This window comes from Athene noctua, chromosome 3 (genome assembly GCF_965140245.1).
Source record: "Athene noctua chromosome 3, bAthNoc1.hap1.1, whole genome shotgun sequence".
In the NCBI taxonomy this organism is placed as follows: domain Eukaryota; kingdom Metazoa; phylum Chordata; class Aves; order Strigiformes; family Strigidae; genus Athene; species Athene noctua.
Window position 1 is genome coordinate 4,257,225 of NC_134039.1, and position 19,836 is coordinate 4,277,060.

The window sequence follows — 19,836 nt, forward strand, 5'->3', positions numbered from 1 at the left end:
GATCAGTGATCCATGGTTGAGCACATCAGAAAGGTATGATGTAATGGGCCCTGCGCTCAATCCATCCTTCACGCGGCGGCGGAGCCCCCGTCCCATCGAGTTAATCATTGACATGAAAGAGTTGCCCGGGCACTGACGTGGGAGGGGGCTGGGGAGGGCAACGTGTAACCCTCTCCGAGCTGAAGCAGTGGAAATTTTTCTCTCTTACCCAGCCACCGAAGTCTGGAGGAGGTGCTTGGCACCACCAGGAAAAAGACTCTTTGATGGGAATTGGATGCCAGCTCCCTGTTTGGAGGTGCTGGTTTATGCGTAGCAGCTCCCCACCACCACTCGGCTAATCTCTATTACATATCTACAGACAAAACAGCTACTTGGCATTGTGTTGCGGATGTCTGCAACTTTTGCCAGGACGTTGAACAGAGGCCAGGAACTTGGGTGGAGACAGAAGCCAGAAGGTCATCTGGGGTTGCTGCTCTTTGTTAGAGCTAAATAACGTTGTGAATGTATTAAGCCCCTTTCCACGCACTGATTATATTTTTTTTTCAATGCCTTCAATAGTCTTTTTTTTTTTTTTTTTTTTTTTTTCACTGGGCTGGATTCATGTACAAATATGCAAGGCAGAGCAGTCTGCTCATTTGCACTTAGCATGAAACCCTGAGTTTGAGGGTTTTTTTGAGAAAAACGAGCAAGCATACTCACTGCAAAGCTCTGCTCTGTGAGAACAAGAACTTGGGTGCTTTGTCATTTTCTCTCTTTCAGACACCGATCAGACACTCACCTTCACGAAACTATCAGACGATCTAATTATTGTTCCCTAAGAGGAGAAGTTTTAAAAAAAAAATAAAATAAAATTAAAAAAAAGCTGGAAGTGGGCTGAAGCAAATTGTGGCATCTGGAATTGCAAAGTTGCTGCTGGATCCTTACAGCCCTGCTGAGCTCTGGTCACGCTGGAACACCGCGGTGGGGACTGAAAAATGGCACGAGTAAGATTTGCATTTTATACAACTGATGTTATTGAGTTCTGTGGCTGCATGGATGTGTCTGCTTATTCTGACCTGTAAGATGACCAAAGTTTACGTATGTATTATTGAGTCATTAGTGTGGATCTCCTTCATAAAACAGGCTGCGGATGAAAGGAGGTTAATAACTCAGCAATTCAAATTATGGTGTCTTCCCATGTCAAATTACAGCAAAATACCTACAGATTGACATGGAGACAGTAAACAACTTGCTATCAAGAAAATCATGTTATAGGCTTCTTTTTGACACCACAGCAAGTGTATGGTTGGGTGGACACCTGAACATGTGGAGTTCAGGGATTCATGGCAAAACCTCCTCTTCACTGTTGAGATCGATGCTCTTGTGGCTATAGACAAGTGGCTTCTTCCTTTTTTTTATTCAGATATTCTTTTGCCCATGAACACGTACTGTCGATTGAATTCTACCCATCGTCTGCTCCACTGCCTGGGGTACAACAGTCATAGGAGATGGGTTGTTGAGGTTGACATCACCAGGCTTTTTTGGTGCTGGGGAACAACCCTATTCTTCTCCAGGTTGGACAATTTAGATGTGAATATCTCCATTCTGTTTTTTCTTCAGCCCATGATTTTTTTTTTTCAGCGGGTCCTTTCCCTGATAGTGTGCAGTAAGGTAGGGCAATCACAACACGGCCCTAAAACATCACAGGTATTCTCTGTGGTCAGCTCTGCTGAGTCTGGCCTGACGGATTTGGAATAGGATGCAAACAAATGCCATCAGCCACCAGAAAATCCCATGTTACCTCCAGTGTTTCCCAAATTCTGTTCTGTGATGGATGCCCCCTGGGTCCCTGGCAATCCTGGAGGAGCTTGGGACACATCCTTTGCAAGACTCCCTCTCTCAGAAAGAGCTTTGTGTCGCTTCCTCAGTATATAAAAGGCAACACGAGTGTTATGTTTGATCCATCTGCTGCTCCAGTTCATCCCTGGAATGGGGTTGCTTCATACTGGGCAAAAAAGTCCTTGCATATAAGATGCAAATACACATATATCTCTATATATTTATAGATAGATATATGGGTACATATACATAATAAACAGTAACATGTGTGTAAATATTTTGTTCTATATTAAATAATAAATGTGTGTTTATTTTTATTTTTTCCCTGGAGTCTTGCTGGATGAAACGTGTTGTAACATAAAATATTTTATGCATGGCTATGTTTATTCAGACCGTGGCACCATTTTCCAAAGGCATTATCTAACTCTAACATCTGAGAGAATCTTAGAATAAGATCTTGTGGTAACCACAAATAACAAAGGGAGAAAGGTTGTGGAAAGGTAAAAAGGCTGATCTTGATTTGCAGCAGGCAAGCTAAAGATTCCCTGCAGTCTCTCAATCCTACATCCCAGCCTCTTTGTGCTGCTTCACTCTTTAGTATGGCTTTTTTTTTTTTTTTTTTTTTTTTTTTAAAGGACAAGACAAATTGTCTAGACACAAGAATTTAAACAATGCTTTTAATCTGAGTGAAGAAATGTGCTGTACTGCTTGGCTGCCTTTAAAGTCTACTATTGCAATATTCCAGCAAAAGGTGCATTCATAGAAGGGGGAGCTGTAGCTTAAAGTAGCTGTGCTGTAAAGCTTATTTATGTTCTCTGTGCTTGATTTACAGTTCTCAATAACCCCCTTGCCCTTTTTTTGGGGCTAAGAAACCTTCAGAGGAGGTGCCTGCCATGGAGGCAGGGGGATGTCCACCGCTCTGCTCCCCCCAGCACTGCCCTTGTCGGGCCAGACCAGCCAGCTGATAACTGATGCAGGATTTTAAATAACCTGTCTTTGAAGAAAAGGGAAATTTCACTGCAGCTTTTCACTCTGAAGCCATGGTGAAAGGCACAGAGCCACACAAATTTTTCTTGAACAGAAATAAACCTCCCCAAAGGCTGGTGACATCTTGATGCCCTTTTTATGTGGCTCAGGTGCCTGACACGAGCCTCTCCACCCCTCGTCCCCAGCTCTATCCTTCCTCTCTAAGCTCAGCATACTCTTTTTCACAAGGTCCTGATATTGCTGGTGAGATTTTGTGTGCAAGCATCTGCGTGGCCACAACAGCTGCATATGAGTAGGTTATATAAAAGGTTGTATAAAAGCCTATAAAAAGACAGAGATTCAGATAATGTCTCTTGTTTTCCTTTAGGCAAGACAGTGCCAGATGTTGCTGCTGGTAACAGCATCCCTGTGCTGCTCCAGGACCCAGCCCGGTGTCCTGACAGACTGGTGGGAGCAAAAGGGAGTTGCTGGCGTTTCCCATTAATTCCTGGAGTTCTCTGCTTCCCTCGACATGCCAAAACCTGCATCTTGTGGTTCTTGGCTGTATGAAGAATTTGATACGTGGCTTGCAAAGTCAGAAAGGTTGGTCATTCCTGGGTACGCACATTCTCTTAACACACATTTGGGAGGGTCTGTGCACTATGTCAGTGAAAACACAGATATAAATCCGTATAATGGAAAGAAAGGAGACAGATGGTCCCTATTACCCCGTGTAACCAAACACAGGATGGAGATGATCCGTAACAATTAGAATGGGAGTTTTACTATGGCCGAGTTTTAAAGAAATTTCATTCATCGTTTACTTAGTGGCATGGCTCCAGCTCCAAGGACGTATCTGAGACAGGGATTTAAAAATATTTATAATAAAGTTTTTGAGCCCTTTATAACGTTACAATTTTTAAAGTGTAAAACCGCTTGACTCTTTAAAACCAGAAGTAAATGCTATACATTACCTGGATCCTGTGAGTATCTCCTTTTCTAGAGGGATCATGAGAGTGTCTCCACTTTCTTCATGCCAAGGACCACCTAAACTTTTAGGGAAATGAGTCAGCAGACCAATTGTATTACTGCTGCTACAACAGTTTCTTTTACAGCAGCTAAACACTGGGCTGATCTTTGCACACCTGCGTATTTTCTCCATTTGGCTTCCTTGCTGCTCTGCTGTGAGAACGTGCGTGTTTGTTTTTTTTTATTTTTGAAAAGGCTTTTAACTGCTATGTGGATCCTCTCCTGAAGTTTCAGGGAGCGCGAGAGGTCCCCAGCCAGTGCTGCAAAACACTTGCCCAGGGCACTCCTTTCCACTCCTTGCCTTGGCCCATCACCGTTGCAGTGGGACAAACTACTGTCATTGGCCTCTTGCTGACGTAACCGTGCGGGAAGAGAAGTTGTGTTTGTACCAGGCTGGGGAAAATATTTATTTTGCAGGTGTGTACGTGTTGGTTTTACCCCTAGACTGCCAAAGCAGCTCAGCGCTTTGGAATGCTCCTCGCTTTTGTGGGGGGGGGGGATTAATGGGCAGGGTGAAGGTTATTCTCCTATAAACACGGCTGATCACAGGAACCTACCACTTCTCAGCACCTCCTTACAACAGAAGGAGATGGGTTTGGAAAAGATCATCTGAAAGAGGAACCTAGAGAATCAGACCTTTAAATCCATATTTAGATCCTGAGCTGATTTTTGTTTTCAGAAGTGCCAGTCCTAAGTAACTCCTCCAGTTCAGTAGAAGTCACTGTAATAAAAAAAACCTGTGTGTATGCATGCCATATATTATAAATCACTTCATCTCCTATTGAAGCATGGCCACTTCTGGGTAAAAACATGGCAGATGTTTAACATGTCATGTCACAGCAGCTTTCCATAGCAGATTTTAGCGGGACAGGAAGAATGCCCTGAAACTGCAAGAAGGATTTAGTTAGGCGAGACATAATTACCAAAGTTGGACTATGTCCAGGACACTGGGGCAAACCCTCCTGCCTTTGCAAATTTGATTTTAACAACTTTAATTTTAAACACCTGATAGTCATATTTCTTGCCAAGGGAACAGATTGCTGGAAGTAAGAGAAGCGGCATATCCTAAGCAAGAAAATCTTAGAAAATGAGGTAAAAAAATAAAATCGTTTCCTCCTATATGGTTTGTGACACCTCAGTGGGAAACTATGAAATATCCGCTGCAGAAACACATTTTCTGGGCTGCAGTCAGCTTAGCTTATAGTACCCCACAGCCCGAGTCAAGACTTGGTGCATGGAAGTGATGAACTGTAGAAAGCGGAGTAGCACGGAGGGGTCAGTGTAGGGAGGGCAGTCAGAGCACTGCAGAAACAAAACAAGAACCACCTTCCTAAAAAGAATAAAATTCAACTTCTTTTGCTGTTAATACATATTTATGCACCAGCATTTATTGGTGACATTGCAAATATCCACATCTGACAGCCAAATGGTTCAACACACCAGCTTGCTTACGTGGAACTCATGCTGTGTGTCTACAGCGTTGCAACAAAACAAGCAAAGCAAAATGAATACCTGAAAGAAAACATCTTGTATAACATAGACCCTCTGAATCGCAGGAGGAACGTTGTTGACCTTGGCTACCCCTGAGATTTGCCATGTGAGCAGAGCAAATAATTTCACATGGCGGTTTACAAGCTTTGGAATAAGCAAACCCTGATCCTGCTTCAGCGCAGGGGGATTCTAGGTTCCCTTCCAGCCAAACATTTCTGTGATCTTAAGGGCCTACGCCAAAAGTCTGTTAACAAGGATCCAAAAGATAATGGTAAAATAATAAAGCATCTACCATAGCAAGTTGATAGTTTCTCCAAGAAACCAATGCCACCCGGCAGAAAGGTACTTCAGACGAGTTGCTTTAAGTAGAAGAAAGCTGTACTTGCATCACCCTGAAAATAATTAGAAGCATGTGGAGAATCTCTTGACCTGGCTTTTTCACCCAACCATCTCTAGTTGCTGCTGAGAGGAATTTAATGAAACAATCCATACCTGAGAGATTATTTCGATGTTTGTACAAAACATAAAACAAGTGTTCTGGGCTTGCTCTGTCCCATTTTCAGCTCAGGTTGTGTAGCCTATGGGACACATTTATCTCAGATGGAAAAAAAAAAAAAAATGTATTACTGCTTTCCTTAATGTATAGGCTGGTCACACTGTGGTATCAGTGGAAGCCAGGTTGTGGCTGTTGGATAATATATGGTCTGAGTCACGCATGCAGCTTATATTAAAAAAAAAAAAAAAAAAAAGAGGGAAGGAGGAGGGCTCAGGTAGATGTTGTACCTACCCCTCAGCACATCAAGGTTTTGCAGGCTCCCTTCTGCTGTGTAATCCTCACACAGCTGCACAAGTGCTGCTACGCTGCTTTGAATGCCCAAAGTCTGAACACATCCCCTGGCTTCTCATTATGAGAAAATGACTCCCTGGGCTGTTGGATGGACAGCCACAGACTCCTGCAGCCTGTCAAACTCACAAGTCAGCACGTAAGTTCTCAACAGCTTTGTGACAGGATTGGGCTTGGTGTGTTCAACGCACTGTTTATGCCCAGGGAAGGATGCAGACCAAAGCTTCAGCAAATTGCTGTTTCAGTCAGGTCTGCTGCCTCATTTAAAAAACAGGAATGTTTTAGACCCACCTACTATTTAAAAAAATATTATTATTACAGCTTTGCTACCTCATGACATATCCCCTTGTGCATACGGTGTTAAAAAAGAAAGTGCAATTCACAAGTTGAACAGAATAATGAAATATTGAATGTTTCACTGTTTCTTCATCAGCATGGTAATGAAACACAGACATACTTTATCTACCCTCTTGATGGTGAAGTTCAGACACTGGTCGGAGGTTTGCTGTTATTTTTGGCTGTTACACACAAAAAACTATAGCAGAAACCATTTTTCTTTATCTTTTAAAACCCATGTATGTAGAAAGGAGGCAATGGTTTTACACAGCTAGCTGCTTGTGCATTCGTCCTGTAAAGTAGCTACAAGGACTAGTGCAAAACATGTCAGCCTCAGTTCTCCTCTGGCGTAAATCAAGGCGGTTCCACCACCACAGATCAGTGGAGCCGTAATACAGTGAACACCAGGGGAGGATAAGTACAAGAATTTCTATTTGCAAACACTGGTATGAAAGCAGTATTTCCCTCACCCTTTCTTTTGTGCTACTGTGTACCCTCATCTCCGATATTGTGTCACTTCAAAAGCCAAAACCCAAATGTATAAACGGCAAGCAGAAAGACATCACAGAAACACAGAATCATCTAGTTTGGAAAAGCCCTTGAAGCTCCTCCAGCCCAACCATGACCCTCCCCCTGACCGTTCCCAACTCCCCCAGATCCCTCAGCGCTGGCTCAGCCCGACTCTTCAACCCCTCCAGGGATCCCGGGGACTCCCCCCTGCCCTGGGCAGCCCATTCCAACGCCCAACAGCCCCTTCTGCACAGAAATCCTTCCTCAGAGCCAGCCTGACCCTGCCCTGGGCAGCTTGAGGCCATTCCCTCGGGGCCTGGCGCTTGTTAAATCACCTTGTCTAATCAGCAGAACCCTCTTTTCTACCCTAGCCCAGAACTCCCTGTCACTGTCACAGCTGATTGAGGTGCTACAGTCACGGACAGGCTGAACGTTCAACCATGGTCTCCACCTTTCAGTCAGAATATTCTGAAATTCCACGCTAAGGTCAGTATCTTCATTGGTATCCAAAACCTGTATTACTGATAATTTAAGCAATTGTTTTATGACTTCATGTGACATTACAGTGTCCTGATTACAAAGCATTTAAGGAAGATACTTCCTTTTAAAGGTATACTTAAGTGCTGAGCTGTTTTGGAATTCATATGAAAAAAAAATATATCCTTTCTTCTTTCTTTGGGACAGCAGTACAATAACAGTTATTATTTCTCCTAATAAAGAGAAGCATCCTTTTTCCCCTTGAAAGAAAAAGACTCAGCTACTTCATGATAACCTGATGCATGGTGATGTTAGGGCTTTATGCACAGCTCATGCCACCTGGGTCAGGAAGGATTTCTGCAAATAACCTTGCTACAAAGCAGAAAGGTTCACAGTGTCACTGGTCTGCTTTAAAGTCACAAACACGTGGAGAAACAGTTGTGTAATTTTTCTTAATTAGAGAAAATCACCGCACTTTAATAAAGTAAAATAGATTAGACTGTTGTAAACACAAGCAAAGCTTAAAAATAAAACCAAATATATAAAAAGCCCAGTCCCACGCCTTTATGCTACATCTCGTTGGGCTGAAAAGCCTGTAACAGACTGGCCTGGCCCACAAACACACTGAAGGTTCTGTGAGGGGCAGTTGCCAGGTTGGCCCTCATGCTGCTTCATTTAGGTAAATCTCCCTTTGACATCAGCTGGAGCAAGGTTGGTTCCCAACTAAATCAAAAATTCAAGAGAGAAAAATCACAGCTCATGAGTCTTGTATGTAGCTGGGAACAGGCTCTGACCCTGCAATTCACAGAATATCTTTATCTCAGCGTACAGAAACAGACTGAAATCACTGTCTTGTGCCATTTGGGGGAAAAACAACTCTTATTTATGTCTAAACACTTGTAGTTCTTAATGGGAAAAAAAAAAAAAACACGCTAAACCCTCTTGATGCTGGATGTAGCACAGGGTGTATGGCTTGCTAACACCACGTCTGCATACACCTGACACACACACCCCAGCACGTTACATTTACTACCCAAGAAAAACCTTAGTTTGTTTAGATTCGAGACAAAAAGCAGCAATCCATCATCTCGTGTCATTCTAAAAACCTGACATTTACAGAGCTCTTTCCAAACGAGTTCATTAAGCACTGCATGCATCTTAAGGCCATATGCAGCAGTATAATTTAGAGGGTGTATTTTATAGGTTTCTTTTTCTGGTTTACTCGCTGATTATTATGTGCTGTAAAATTTCAATTATCCCAACTAGGCAGGGGAATAAAAAAGGGAAATAAAAAGTAGGCGATGGAAAAGTATATGGCAGCAAATGTCATAGAAAAGCAAAATTGTTGCACGTTTAACATTTCAGCGGTTTTAATGCCCCTTCTCTTCGTATAGAAAGATTAGTAATGTGAATAAAAAGCACAAAAGGGCAACGGAACCATCTCCTTCATTCTTACGATGTTCTTACAAGCAGCGGGCATGTTAAAACACTGTGGACAAATGCACAGCGAATTTTATCTTTGTTTTCACCGTGCAAACTCATAGACCTAAATGGAACAGCACAACCCAAATTAGAGGCTGGATTTGGCCCAGCTGTGAACAGGAATGACTTGAAAGATACAAGAATATATCTGCAAATTTCTTCCTCTATGTTTAACAACCTAATTCTTGCGTGTGGGGCACAGATACAGGGCTGAAATGGCTGCTGATATAAGTGGAAAAGTTAGTAAATAATTTCAGCTTTCTCTGTTTGCATCCCAGCTAACACCCAAACGCTGTTACTTATACCCTGAATAGTTTCGAGCACAAAATTCTGTACCTAAGAAAATATCACAGAAAGGGCTGGGAATTTTTTTTTTAAGTGTCAGACCTGTAAAACTGAGATGGTGAAACTTAGTAAGCTGTCCCTGTGAAAACCAAAAAAAGAGGGTATGTTTAGACGTGACAGTATGAAAGGCCCCAACTTGTCCAAGCACATTATTACACGTGTACAGTTGTTTTAACTGTTTACCACTTTCTCATGTACAGTGATTTTTAATGCATGTTAGCCCCAGCCAATTTCTGTAGTGTTCAAACTTGCTTACCAGTGGTTTTTAAGGCCAGTAATTTCTCATCAAAGTGATTCCAGCTGATTTGGCCTGACCCCATCCTAATTAAAATATATTCTATTTTCACTGCTGCTCTCAGGAATACGCGTCTGTGGGATGCCCCTGAGTGTCTGCAGCCTGCTCTCCTGGTTTCTGAAGGTTGAGGAAGCTTGGCAGATGTTTCCAACTGCTCCAGTCCTCTCCTTGCTTTCAAGAAGCTGACTTCTTTGAAGCATCTTGCATATTCATTTTGATTCGCTTCTTTGCCGAGTAGTAATCTGGAGAACAGCACAGAATTAGGGCTATGACACTGATGGCACCTGCTTTCCAAGGAATCTCTCTTTTTCGTGTTGAAGAAGTCACTTAGACTTCTGTATGGCTTGTGAATGAACAAAACAAATACCTTTAGCATGTTCCACATAAAGCTATGTAATACCAACCAAAACAGAGGAAATGTGTTGGCTTTTATCCATTTGAGATCAAAAGACTTTGGACCCTCTTATGCAAGCTGAGCAATGTGACATTTCAATCCAACTTTTAGATCCACTACTGCAGTGCTTTCCAGACAGAAATAGTGGGGTTTTTTTCCTCCTTAAAAGTAGCAAAAAATACTCAGTAAAACATCAACTATATATATGGGGCACTTTATTTCTGCTTATTAGATTAAACTGCAAATTCAACCTTGCACTATCACTGAATTGTAACTAATTATTTGCTCGGAGAGTAAGCACTGTGGCTCACAGGGAGAACACCCATTAAGTTTTCATAAGCATGTGTTGTTGAATCTTTTCTTCAGGTGCAAACATAAATCAGCCTGAACTACAGAATTGTAATTACGACATGGGAGTTTCCCTGTGAATTCCTTCCCTGCCTCCCACCCTCACACAAAAAAAGACATATTTTTTTCAGGTCACAGAACAGAATTAGCTGAAATGGAAGCTAGATGAGTGTTTATTTTTAGAGTTCATGGGATCTACCTGGTGTAAATTTTTTGTATTCATAGTAATGAATTTGCGCCGATTTCAGTTGAGGATGTGGTCTCCACGGTATTTAAATGTGAGCTTTCCATACAGTCAAATTGGCAACAACTATCAAGTCCTCGCAGCATAATGTTGCATTAATTTTGATGCAGAAGGGCATTGGTGGGATAACTGGAATTCTGCAGGCTTTGATAGCCGATGTCTGAGTTAGCCCCACGTTAAACTTCTGGAGCAGGACGTAATTCCAGGGAGGGTATATTCTGCCAGACAGGAGGACTGGACATTAGGAAAAAAGTTTTCCCAGCAAGAGTGGTCAGAGTGCAGAACAGGCTGCCCAGGGAGGGGGCAGTCCCCATCCCTGGGGGGGTTTCAGGGCTGTTGGGATGAGCTGTGGGGGGATGTGGGGTAGGGGAGAACTTTGTGGAGTCGGGCTGAGGGTTGGACTCGATGATCCTGAGGGGCTTTTCCAACCTGAGTGATTCTGCGATTCTGTGATGCACTGCGAACTCAGTAGAAAAGCAAATCCTACTATTACTATAACCTGCTGTAGTCTCTCAGTGGAGCAGCAGAGGAAAGGAACAGCAGTAAGAAAAATCTGCTTACATTACCAAATGTAATCCTTACTACTTATTTCTTCCATTTAAAAGACTCCTATATAGCTATCTTTCATCTTATTTTAGCAAAAGAAATTCATTTGGAATTATGCTTAGTCAATGAAATTCAGCAAAGACCTCAGAAGTTGGTATTGCCATTTCTGCCTGTAAAGAATTCTAACAGGAGCCCCACTGCTCAGACACCCACATAATGGAGCCTAGTTTCAAAATTGATGGAGGAGCTTAAAAAGCCAGAGGGATGCAGGTTCCCCAGAGCCATATTCAGATGGTCCAGCCTCCATCTAAGATGCTAAACAGTGTCCATGGAAATTGGTTGGTTTGCCTAAAAGATTCCAAAGAGCACTTGTACTGCCATAAGTAAGGTACTGAGGAGAATGCTGCCTGCAGCCTGTCAGTAGGAAAGCCTGGCCATGGGGACCTAGGAGGAAAAGATTTTTGTTTAAATATACCTAAATACCTGCTTTCCTTTCCTCCCCATTTTCTCCCAAACATCTTGCATGAACAATTTGCTTCATAAGTAAGACCTGCTAGTGAAAAGACAGGATTTCTACCAATTTTCTCTCTCTGACCTTTAGCAAAGGAAAAAAAGTATTTATGGATATCTCCCAGGACAGCCAAGGTCTAAGTGTATCAGAATCAGGCAAGCCAGAAGGTTTGGAAGAGGAGTGAAAGAGCTGGCAACCTCGATTAGTGAAAAAAAAAAAAAAAAAAAAAGCGAAAGAAAAGAAAGGAAAGCGTGAAAAAGGCTTATAGCCTGTATCAGAGCTGCTTTTTGAATTTGAGACTCTCCCAGAAAACAGAGCAGAACCACGCTGGGTCTGCAGTGAAAAAGAGAGAGTGGAGACAGAATACGTCTACATAGACGGGTCGGGAGATAGAAGGAAAAATTTACTTTCGTACTGGTTTGCTCTCTGCATGTCTGAGGAGCCAAGTGCAGCAGGAAAACCTCTGCTCCTTTCACTCGGGAGGCGCCAATGTCCACAAAACCCCATGGCTGGCTTTTAATATATCGATATTTATTTAATGGGCCACAGCTGCCTTCGAAAGTCTAAATTAAACGCACATTGTTGGATCTTAATGTAAAACATTACAGTGTTCTTGTTGACCAAAGCAGAACACAGATAACTGGGTTCAAATCCAACCTCAAATCCTAATCCTAAACTAACCTTTCATTAAGGGATGGCAGAAGATGATCAAAGGGGTGGAAGCGTGGGGTCAGACCGTATCATCAGGTATGATTTTCCCTGGCTCATTTTTGCCTGAATTACTTCAGCCATGCTCAGAGGGACAAGGTTCCAGCAGCTACAGGGAAACTTCTACTGCACCTACCTGGCAATTGCACCCTCAGCTAGCAATAAGAAGGATGTGTGTGTGTGCCTGTGAGAGAAGGACTAAGAGAGGGACTGATCTCCAAGCCTCACCAAGACTGCAAACGATTTTTCTGGCCCATCCTGCACACCCAGATTCCTTGGGGAGAAGGGTACTGTTGTTAGACTAAAGTGTTTTCTCTTATAAAAACACATGTGGGAAAGTGTTAAACTGTGCAGCGTGGTATTTTGGTTTCCACATCCCCTGATGAAATGTTTCTTGCCTGGGGAAAACCAAACGGAAGAAAAATATCCCCTGGAAATATCTGCATAATTTACTCCCACACACCTAGTGAGAGATTTATAATTGAACAGCAGTTCCCTCAAACCATCACAACACTGTGCTCTGAATTATACTTCTGTACTCCTACCTGTAAATTATACTGTTAATTAGTTAATGGCTGTTAAGTGCTTTGGAGAAGAAAAGAGCACTCATTAAATATCATTGTTCTGTTCTCCAGTGTGCAATGTTCCACTCTTCATTAATCTCCAACCTCTTCCTGAACCTCTCACTAGCAATTAAGTTTCATACCCTCAAATAGCAAATTAGTCTATTGTCTGACTTAGATCAACATCACTGCTCAGAAAGTGTTTCCTGAAACCTTAGCTTCAATTATCTTCTAGCCAATTTCAAGCTGGTGTCTCACATCAAATTCCTGAAAGAAAATCCTTGGTCTACATCTTGAAAACCTCAGTCTTGGATAAACCAAACCAAGGGAAAATCTAATATATAGGACTAGATTTTTAGAACAAGTTCAAATCCCATTGAGAAGAGAAAATGAGGGGCCCGATGTTCAGAAGAGCTTAGCATGCAGGGTGCTGAGGACTTTCAAAAACCTAAAGCTCTTTTTATGGATGTTGAGACCCACTCCTGGCAGCAAGTCCTTGACGAGAGGCATTTGAAAATCTAGCCCCTGCTGCCACCTGGCCAAGTCTAAGATCGATTTGCCCTTAAAATTCCTGGATGACTTCACTGAGTAGAATATCCAAGCTGAAGTTAGCAGGAGACCTGGCTGCTTTCTCTGGTTTCTGCTCTTCTTCCTGAGGCTTAGCTGGCTGAATGGTGTTCCTTCTGGCACTCAGGAAAGGGTGCCCACGGACAAACAACCAAAAAAAAAAGCAAAAAAGCAAAATCTCCCATCCAATGGGCAACCCTGCTTTCCTGCTGGGCTCCTGATGGAGAAATCACCTCACTGCCTTTCTTAGCCTGTCTTTTTAAACATCTAGCCCTTCAAACCATCCAAACTATCTTCCCACAAGAAGTGCTCTTATTGCTCTGGCTGTGACGAGTCCTAAGCAGACCCCCAGGGCTAGGAGGGGGGCTGTGACACAGCACCTTCAAAAACCACAAGCCCCACGCCCATAGATTTAGGGTGTACCTTCCTTCTCCTCCAGCTGCTTCTTTGAAGGGCTGCACTTTCTTAAAGCATCACGGATGTATGGGCCCATCAAAGAATTTCTAAGCAGCTGTTGGGACCAGGTTGGATCATCCGAGCCACACAAGGGCCTCACACACCTGCTAACCATGTCTGTCTTGTCTTCTTCCCTTCCCAGGTCCTCTTGCTCCCTGTTTTCTTGGAAGTTTTGGGTTTCTCAGTCGGTGCCACCTGAGCAAAGCGGTGACTCCTGTCCTCCCTGCCCAGGGGCCAGTTCAAGTGCTGCAGTGGTCTCTGACCATCTCCCACCACGCAGCTGTGGTAGAAGGTGGGCACCTCCTGGCTTTTGAGCAGTTCCCACTGCAGGAGCCCCTCTGCTGGCATGTCCCGGAGGAAATCGAAGTTCCACTTCTGCTGGACCCCCTCAACACTCTTGTACAGCATGTGCTGGAAGTCCTGCCACAGCTGCTCGTGGTCTACGGGGCCAAAGAGGTTCCTCCGGACATGGGTTGTCTTCCCTGGCCGCTGCTCCATCTTTTCTCCTCAGTGCTGCTCTCTGGCCAGAGTATACAGCAGGGACTCCCCGCCCAGGACAGACAGACCATCATCCACCCTTCGCACGCTCAGTTTAGTGGGCACTGCTTACTCTTTAAGGGGAGCATGGCAGTAAATCTAGATACTTTTGATCCCACTACAAGAAATCTTGGTTTATTTCGAAATAAATTTATCCTGGTCTCCAGTCCAGAGTGAGAATTCCCATCTATAGGATGTGTCTATAGAAGGATGGGAAGGGTGAAAAGTCCTCATCTCTTTTGTGCATCTTTATTTCAGCGTGCACTGAGTGAGGGTTTGCCCTAAGGGCACGAGGAAGTGGACAATGTCCCTTGAGGTAGTGCAGCAACAGATAGAAAGCATAGAAGTGGTACTTGGGGAAAACGGCTGTGTGTGTCACCTTAAACAAGGGAAAGTGCCTGAGCAGGAGAATTTCCAAGGCAACGAAAGGTGATGGCAATCAGTAAAGCACAGAAGACGTGTTTAATTTTACAGTGAGGGTGGTATCTCTTTCCCGACTACTCTTACCACTTCTGTTGCAGTGTCAGCCAAGCTAAAGATAATTATATCAGTCACCTGTTTCTTGCTTGACATTTTCATTCCCTTTTCTTGAAGCAAATGCCTGAGAAATGGTCCCAGTCATAGACAAAAAACCACTGTCTTTCCTGCAGTGGCAAATCCCATGCAAGCACCAGTAGGTGGATTTCCTATTTGGGAGGCTGGCATGGGGATACGGGGTTTGCACCCTCCTCTGGCAAGATGGAAAAGAGATATCAGGCATTTTGCAGATTTCATAGGCTAGAAGGGCATAAATATACCTAATACATTCACAAACTAATTCTTGAACCGAGTCTTTAATTTCTGGAAGAGCTTGAAAATAGACTTTAAAGGTAATTCAACTCTTTCTCTCTCTGGATCCGCGAAACTCGGCCTCTCTCACAAGCTGTGATGTGTAGCAACAGACAGGCTAAAAAGAAACCTCAGAGAAACACTAGCAAGCAGCCAGATTTTGGATTTGTTGCGTTACTGAATTCTGAAGGGTGTAAAGAGTTTAGGGACAGAGCTAAGAGAAGTCAGCTGGTGATTTGTTTGCAGACCATGCAGAGCCCCTGCAGAACCTCAACCTTTTGGCTTGGTCTCCAACATCCCAAATGGTGCTTCAGATACAGCAGACACAAACCCAGATGTGACTGGTATAATCACACACACCCCCACCCCCACACACCCCCATATTATCTTTGCAGGGTTGTAACTAATCCACCTGAACTCGGAGCATCCCCTCGCAATCACACCCCAAGTGCTCACTCTGAGAATGTCACTCGGTGGCTCCAGTATCAAGAGCTTGTCAGCAATGGAGTGGTGTTGGCACTTAGATGGTTCTGCACACAGAAAACTCAGATATTGAGAGATGCGGCTACCTCCTCCTAGGTGGAAGCTGAGTGTCAGATCTGCAGCTGAAAACACACCTGAGCAGCGGAGGTCCTAAGAGGTGGACTGGCTCCTGCACCCATTTATAAATCTTATTCCTTGCCCTTAGTGGCTCTGAACCAGCATCCTGCAAATGCATGGCCAACCACCACGGGAAATTAAACCAGAGTGCCAGGTCTGGGTTGCCCTTTGGGTGCATGGATTGATTTCCAAACGTTGTGTGTGGTTCTCTGGAGGCTGATATCTCCCATGGAGCTCGAGGATGGGAAACAGAGTAGCCTTGTTTGGTCGGGGACACCATCAGGGGCTGATCATTAGGTCTGATGGGACTTCAGTGCCTGCTGGGCCCCAGCCAGGTCCCACTGGTGGTACCTCACCGCGCCGTGTCGTTACACCTGCTCGTCGGGCACGAGCCTTCGGCACTTGGCCACCAACGGAAGCAAAGCTAGCAGTTGCCCACCCGATTCTTCTCACTCCCCACAGGGCCTAGGGAAGGTGGAAAAGCACTTTTTCCTGAGGACAACGACAAGGACAGTCCTCTAGGTGGCATCCAGAATCCCCAAACTTCACACAAAATTTTTCCCCGTTGCCCTCGGCGGTGCAGGCTGTCACTAGAGCTAGTAACAACCACACCGCTGCTGCTGCTTCATCTGGCACCAAACCCTCAGCAGTTTAAACTGAGTTTATTCAAAGGCAAAAGGTCTAAGGAAAGGATATGTAGTGCTTTGCAGGAATACTCCTCTGTCTTAGAAACTTTCCTTATATGTATTAGGAACTGTTTGATATCAGTGATTCGGGGTTAGGAAGAAAGAAGGGATTTATCAAAAACTATGGCTTTTCCTAATAGCATGTCTTAATATCCCATAGGAATGAAGTAGAAAAGACTCTGCCTTGCTCCGTTAATGATTACAGCTATCCGAGCACAGCCTGTGAATCCAGTGCCTTGTCTTTAAGACTGTCTAATTCCAGGTGTTTCAACGGAATATAAAAAGCCGGCAGAGAGGATAATTATAGAATAACCTTTCCCTATGGAAAGTCTCCTCCTAATGCGCTTAGTTATGTCATGAATCACAAATGCTTCTAACTCTTCTAAACTTAAATCCTGTGTATATACTGCCTGCCGTCATCTCCGTTATTCACGGTCGCATCGAGGGCGAAATCCTGGTCCTACAGAAGTCAGTTCAAGTTGACCACAGCAGAACCAGGATGTGGCTCCTTGCTTTTTTCAGGACTCTTTCCAGGTCTTGGCTGCAAAGCTGCACCGTCACTATTCCCACAGCTTAGTCTGGGTTGCGTGGGTGTATTCAAACATTAAAATGAGACCGAAGTGTTTCTGAAATGCAAAAAACGTTACTGGTAGGGCCCTTTCTTTCTTAACCCACAATTTTCTGCGTCATCTAACAACAAGCTGCAAGCCCCATTCTGTCAAGCTCCTACCTATCCATACACGTGTCCCTACTGAGCCAAGACATGGGGAAAACACGTCGAAGGCTGGAGCTCTGCACTAGCAGTGGCCACTTTTGTTTTCTCTCCAGTTCTGCACTAGCTGGAATGAGTGATAGAACAAGAGGGAATGGCTTTAAACACCAACAGGGGAGGGTCAGACTGGACATTAGGAAAAATGTTTCCCAGCAAGAGTGGTCCGAGAGTGGAACAGGCTGCCCAGGGAGGGGGCAGTCCCCATCCCTGGGGGGGTTTCAGGGCCGTTGGGATGAGCTGTGGGGGGATGTGGGGTAGGGGAGAACTTTGTAGAGTCGGGCTGAGGGTTGGACTCGATGATCCCAAGGGGCTTTTCCAACCTCAATGATTCTGTGAAATTTCTGTTGAAAAGAAACACAAACTTCCCAGGTAGTTCAGTGCTTGCTTCCTGCATAGAACTTTCAGACCATCGAGGAATGTTACCTCACATTTCTGAATTTCCTATATATGCAGAAGTTCTAAAAACAGATGACAAGAAGCAAGGGAATTAACGCTGTGGATATTTTGATTCCATTCAGTGAAATGAATGAACAGTGAAGGTGTGTTTCCTAAATAATTTTGATACTGAAATTCGCTAGCTGTAAATCTCATTTTCAGACACACCGCTCGCCCATGGCAGGTGCTCAGCTACCTTTAACTCATTCTTTTTTTAAAACTATAGCTGAAAAAGAGGTCCCTCTGTCCCTTCGAGGTGCAGAGCAAGCCACAGCCTTTAAACCCTTTCAAATCTTCTCTGCCTCCCCTTGGTGCTCGCTGCTCTGGTGGAAAGGAAAGGTGGGGGGGTGTTGTAAAAAGGGGGTTTATTTGTCATAACCTTCCACACTAGACACTGAGAGCCCAGGGGCCGTTCGTGGCGGTGCTGCCCCCGTGGGGGATCGGTCCTGGGTGAGCTCACCCTGCTCTCAGTAGAGGGGGAGGCTGGGGGGGGACGGGGTGTTGACCCCAGCAGCAGGACCCTGTGCTGGGGTCCTAGGGCTGGCACGGGGTCATTCCCCACACAGAATGGTGGCTTCGCAGGTTCACACACACACACACACACTCACACTCCCTTCCACCCTCCCTTCCTCCTCCTCCCCGGGAAGTCTTGGGCCCTAGGGGAGCACCAGGCTCATGATTGGGGGTGTAGGGGGGCACAGGTGTCCAGAGGACTGCCCCCCCGGTGGGGTACAGGTGGCACACGTAGCTGAGCAGCGTGACAGCATCCCCTCAGCTGCAGGTGGGAAGATGTTGAGAGTATTTTCCTGGATTTTGGCTGCAGCTGGGCAGGAGCCTGCGGAGGGTCTGGGCAGGCTGAGGCACTACAGGGGTACCTGAGGTGTAGCTCCAGGGGTTGGGTGTCTGAGCCAAAGCTTGGCCCCCTGTAGATGTTGATGGTGACTCTTGGGTGTGCGTGAGGAGAGTTCATGTTCTACATCAGCAGAGGTGTGAAGAAGGTACTGCTGGGATGAATAGATCCTTGACAGTCATGGCCAGATTTGGTCACAGACGTCTATATAACAGAATCAACACTATATTTTCCTGAGTCTTAGTAATCTTTAGCATTTCTACAGAAGTAAAGTGTTTTCATGTTTTAATTCCACAGTTGCTCTCAGAAGACATGTGAGGCAGACTGAATAATCCCTTTGTGGGAAGGTAAGTGTATTATTTACTCCATTTTTCAGGTTGTGGGATACAGGCAGAAGCAGCAGGGGTTTTGTTAACGTTGAGGGAACTCTATCTTCGGAGTTCCCATTTCTGAATTTGAAAGGCCTGCTTGTTTTTAGCCTTCTGGGTTTCCATACTGTTGTTCAAGAGCAGGAAGAGAAGGAAGAACTGGAGAAAGGATACAGTTTTCATTGGTTTATTCACAAATCAGGGAGGAAAATATCATTAATAATCAGAAAGGTGAAGGTTTGGGCTGACAAAGGGATGAAAATATTAATTCTATGAGAACACAACTTGTTAAATTCAGGCAGCAGGGCTTTTCTCCCCATCTTCCTCCACCCCCAAGGTGTAAGATTGCCACAGTACTTTCATGTTCCACCCCTGAGCATTACCCCTGTAAAGGCAATGCCAAAACTTTGCTGTATATCTTCCTCTTCAAAAGAACCTTTAAACTCTTCTTGGGGAAAATGGACACAGCATTTGCATTTCTATGTGGATTGTGACCGTCCCCAGGGCAGGAGAGCTCTTGCAGCCAAACCCAGCAGGCAGAAGGGGGACAGTGTTGAGCCTTTTCCATCAGAAGAGCCCACAGATTTTTTCAGCTTCCATATAACCCACCCTCAAGCCCCTCACAGCATCCTTACGTGCTGCCCTGCGTGCTATTGCCACACACCCAAACCCACCAACAGTAAACCGTTGTACCCCAACACAGGGAACAACTCCTCTGGGCTGATGAAGTGGGAGGTCGAGCATCAGGGGGTCAGTGGAGGGCTGAAATCCCCCCCTCAGCCCTCCCACTCGTGGAATGGAATGGGAAGACCCTTTTTACACCCTTTTCA

The 19,836-nt window shown here is 44.6% G+C and overlaps 1 protein-coding gene and 1 long non-coding RNA gene across 2 annotated transcripts; one reads left to right on the forward strand and one right to left on the reverse strand.

The window, feature by feature from the left end:
- Window positions 1-371: 371 nt before the first annotated feature.
- LOC141958429 (uncharacterized) lies at window positions 372-14,182 on the forward strand. The gene is made up of 4 exons (XR_012633277.1): window positions 372-983; window positions 3,173-3,387; window positions 7,366-7,480; window positions 14,073-14,182. It is a non-coding gene; the product is annotated as an uncharacterized LOC141958429 (long non-coding RNA).
- LOC141958428 (cyclin-dependent kinase inhibitor 1-like) lies at window positions 9,768-14,428 on the reverse strand. Its single transcript, XM_074901200.1, has 2 exons — window positions 14,035-14,428; window positions 9,768-9,835 (listed from the first exon to the last, which is right to left on the reverse strand). The coding sequence occupies exons 1-2, from the start codon at window positions 14,426-14,428 to the stop codon at window positions 9,768-9,770; spliced, it is 462 nt and encodes a 153-aa protein (XP_074757301.1).
- Between the last annotated feature and the right edge of the window lie 5,408 nt (window positions 14,429-19,836).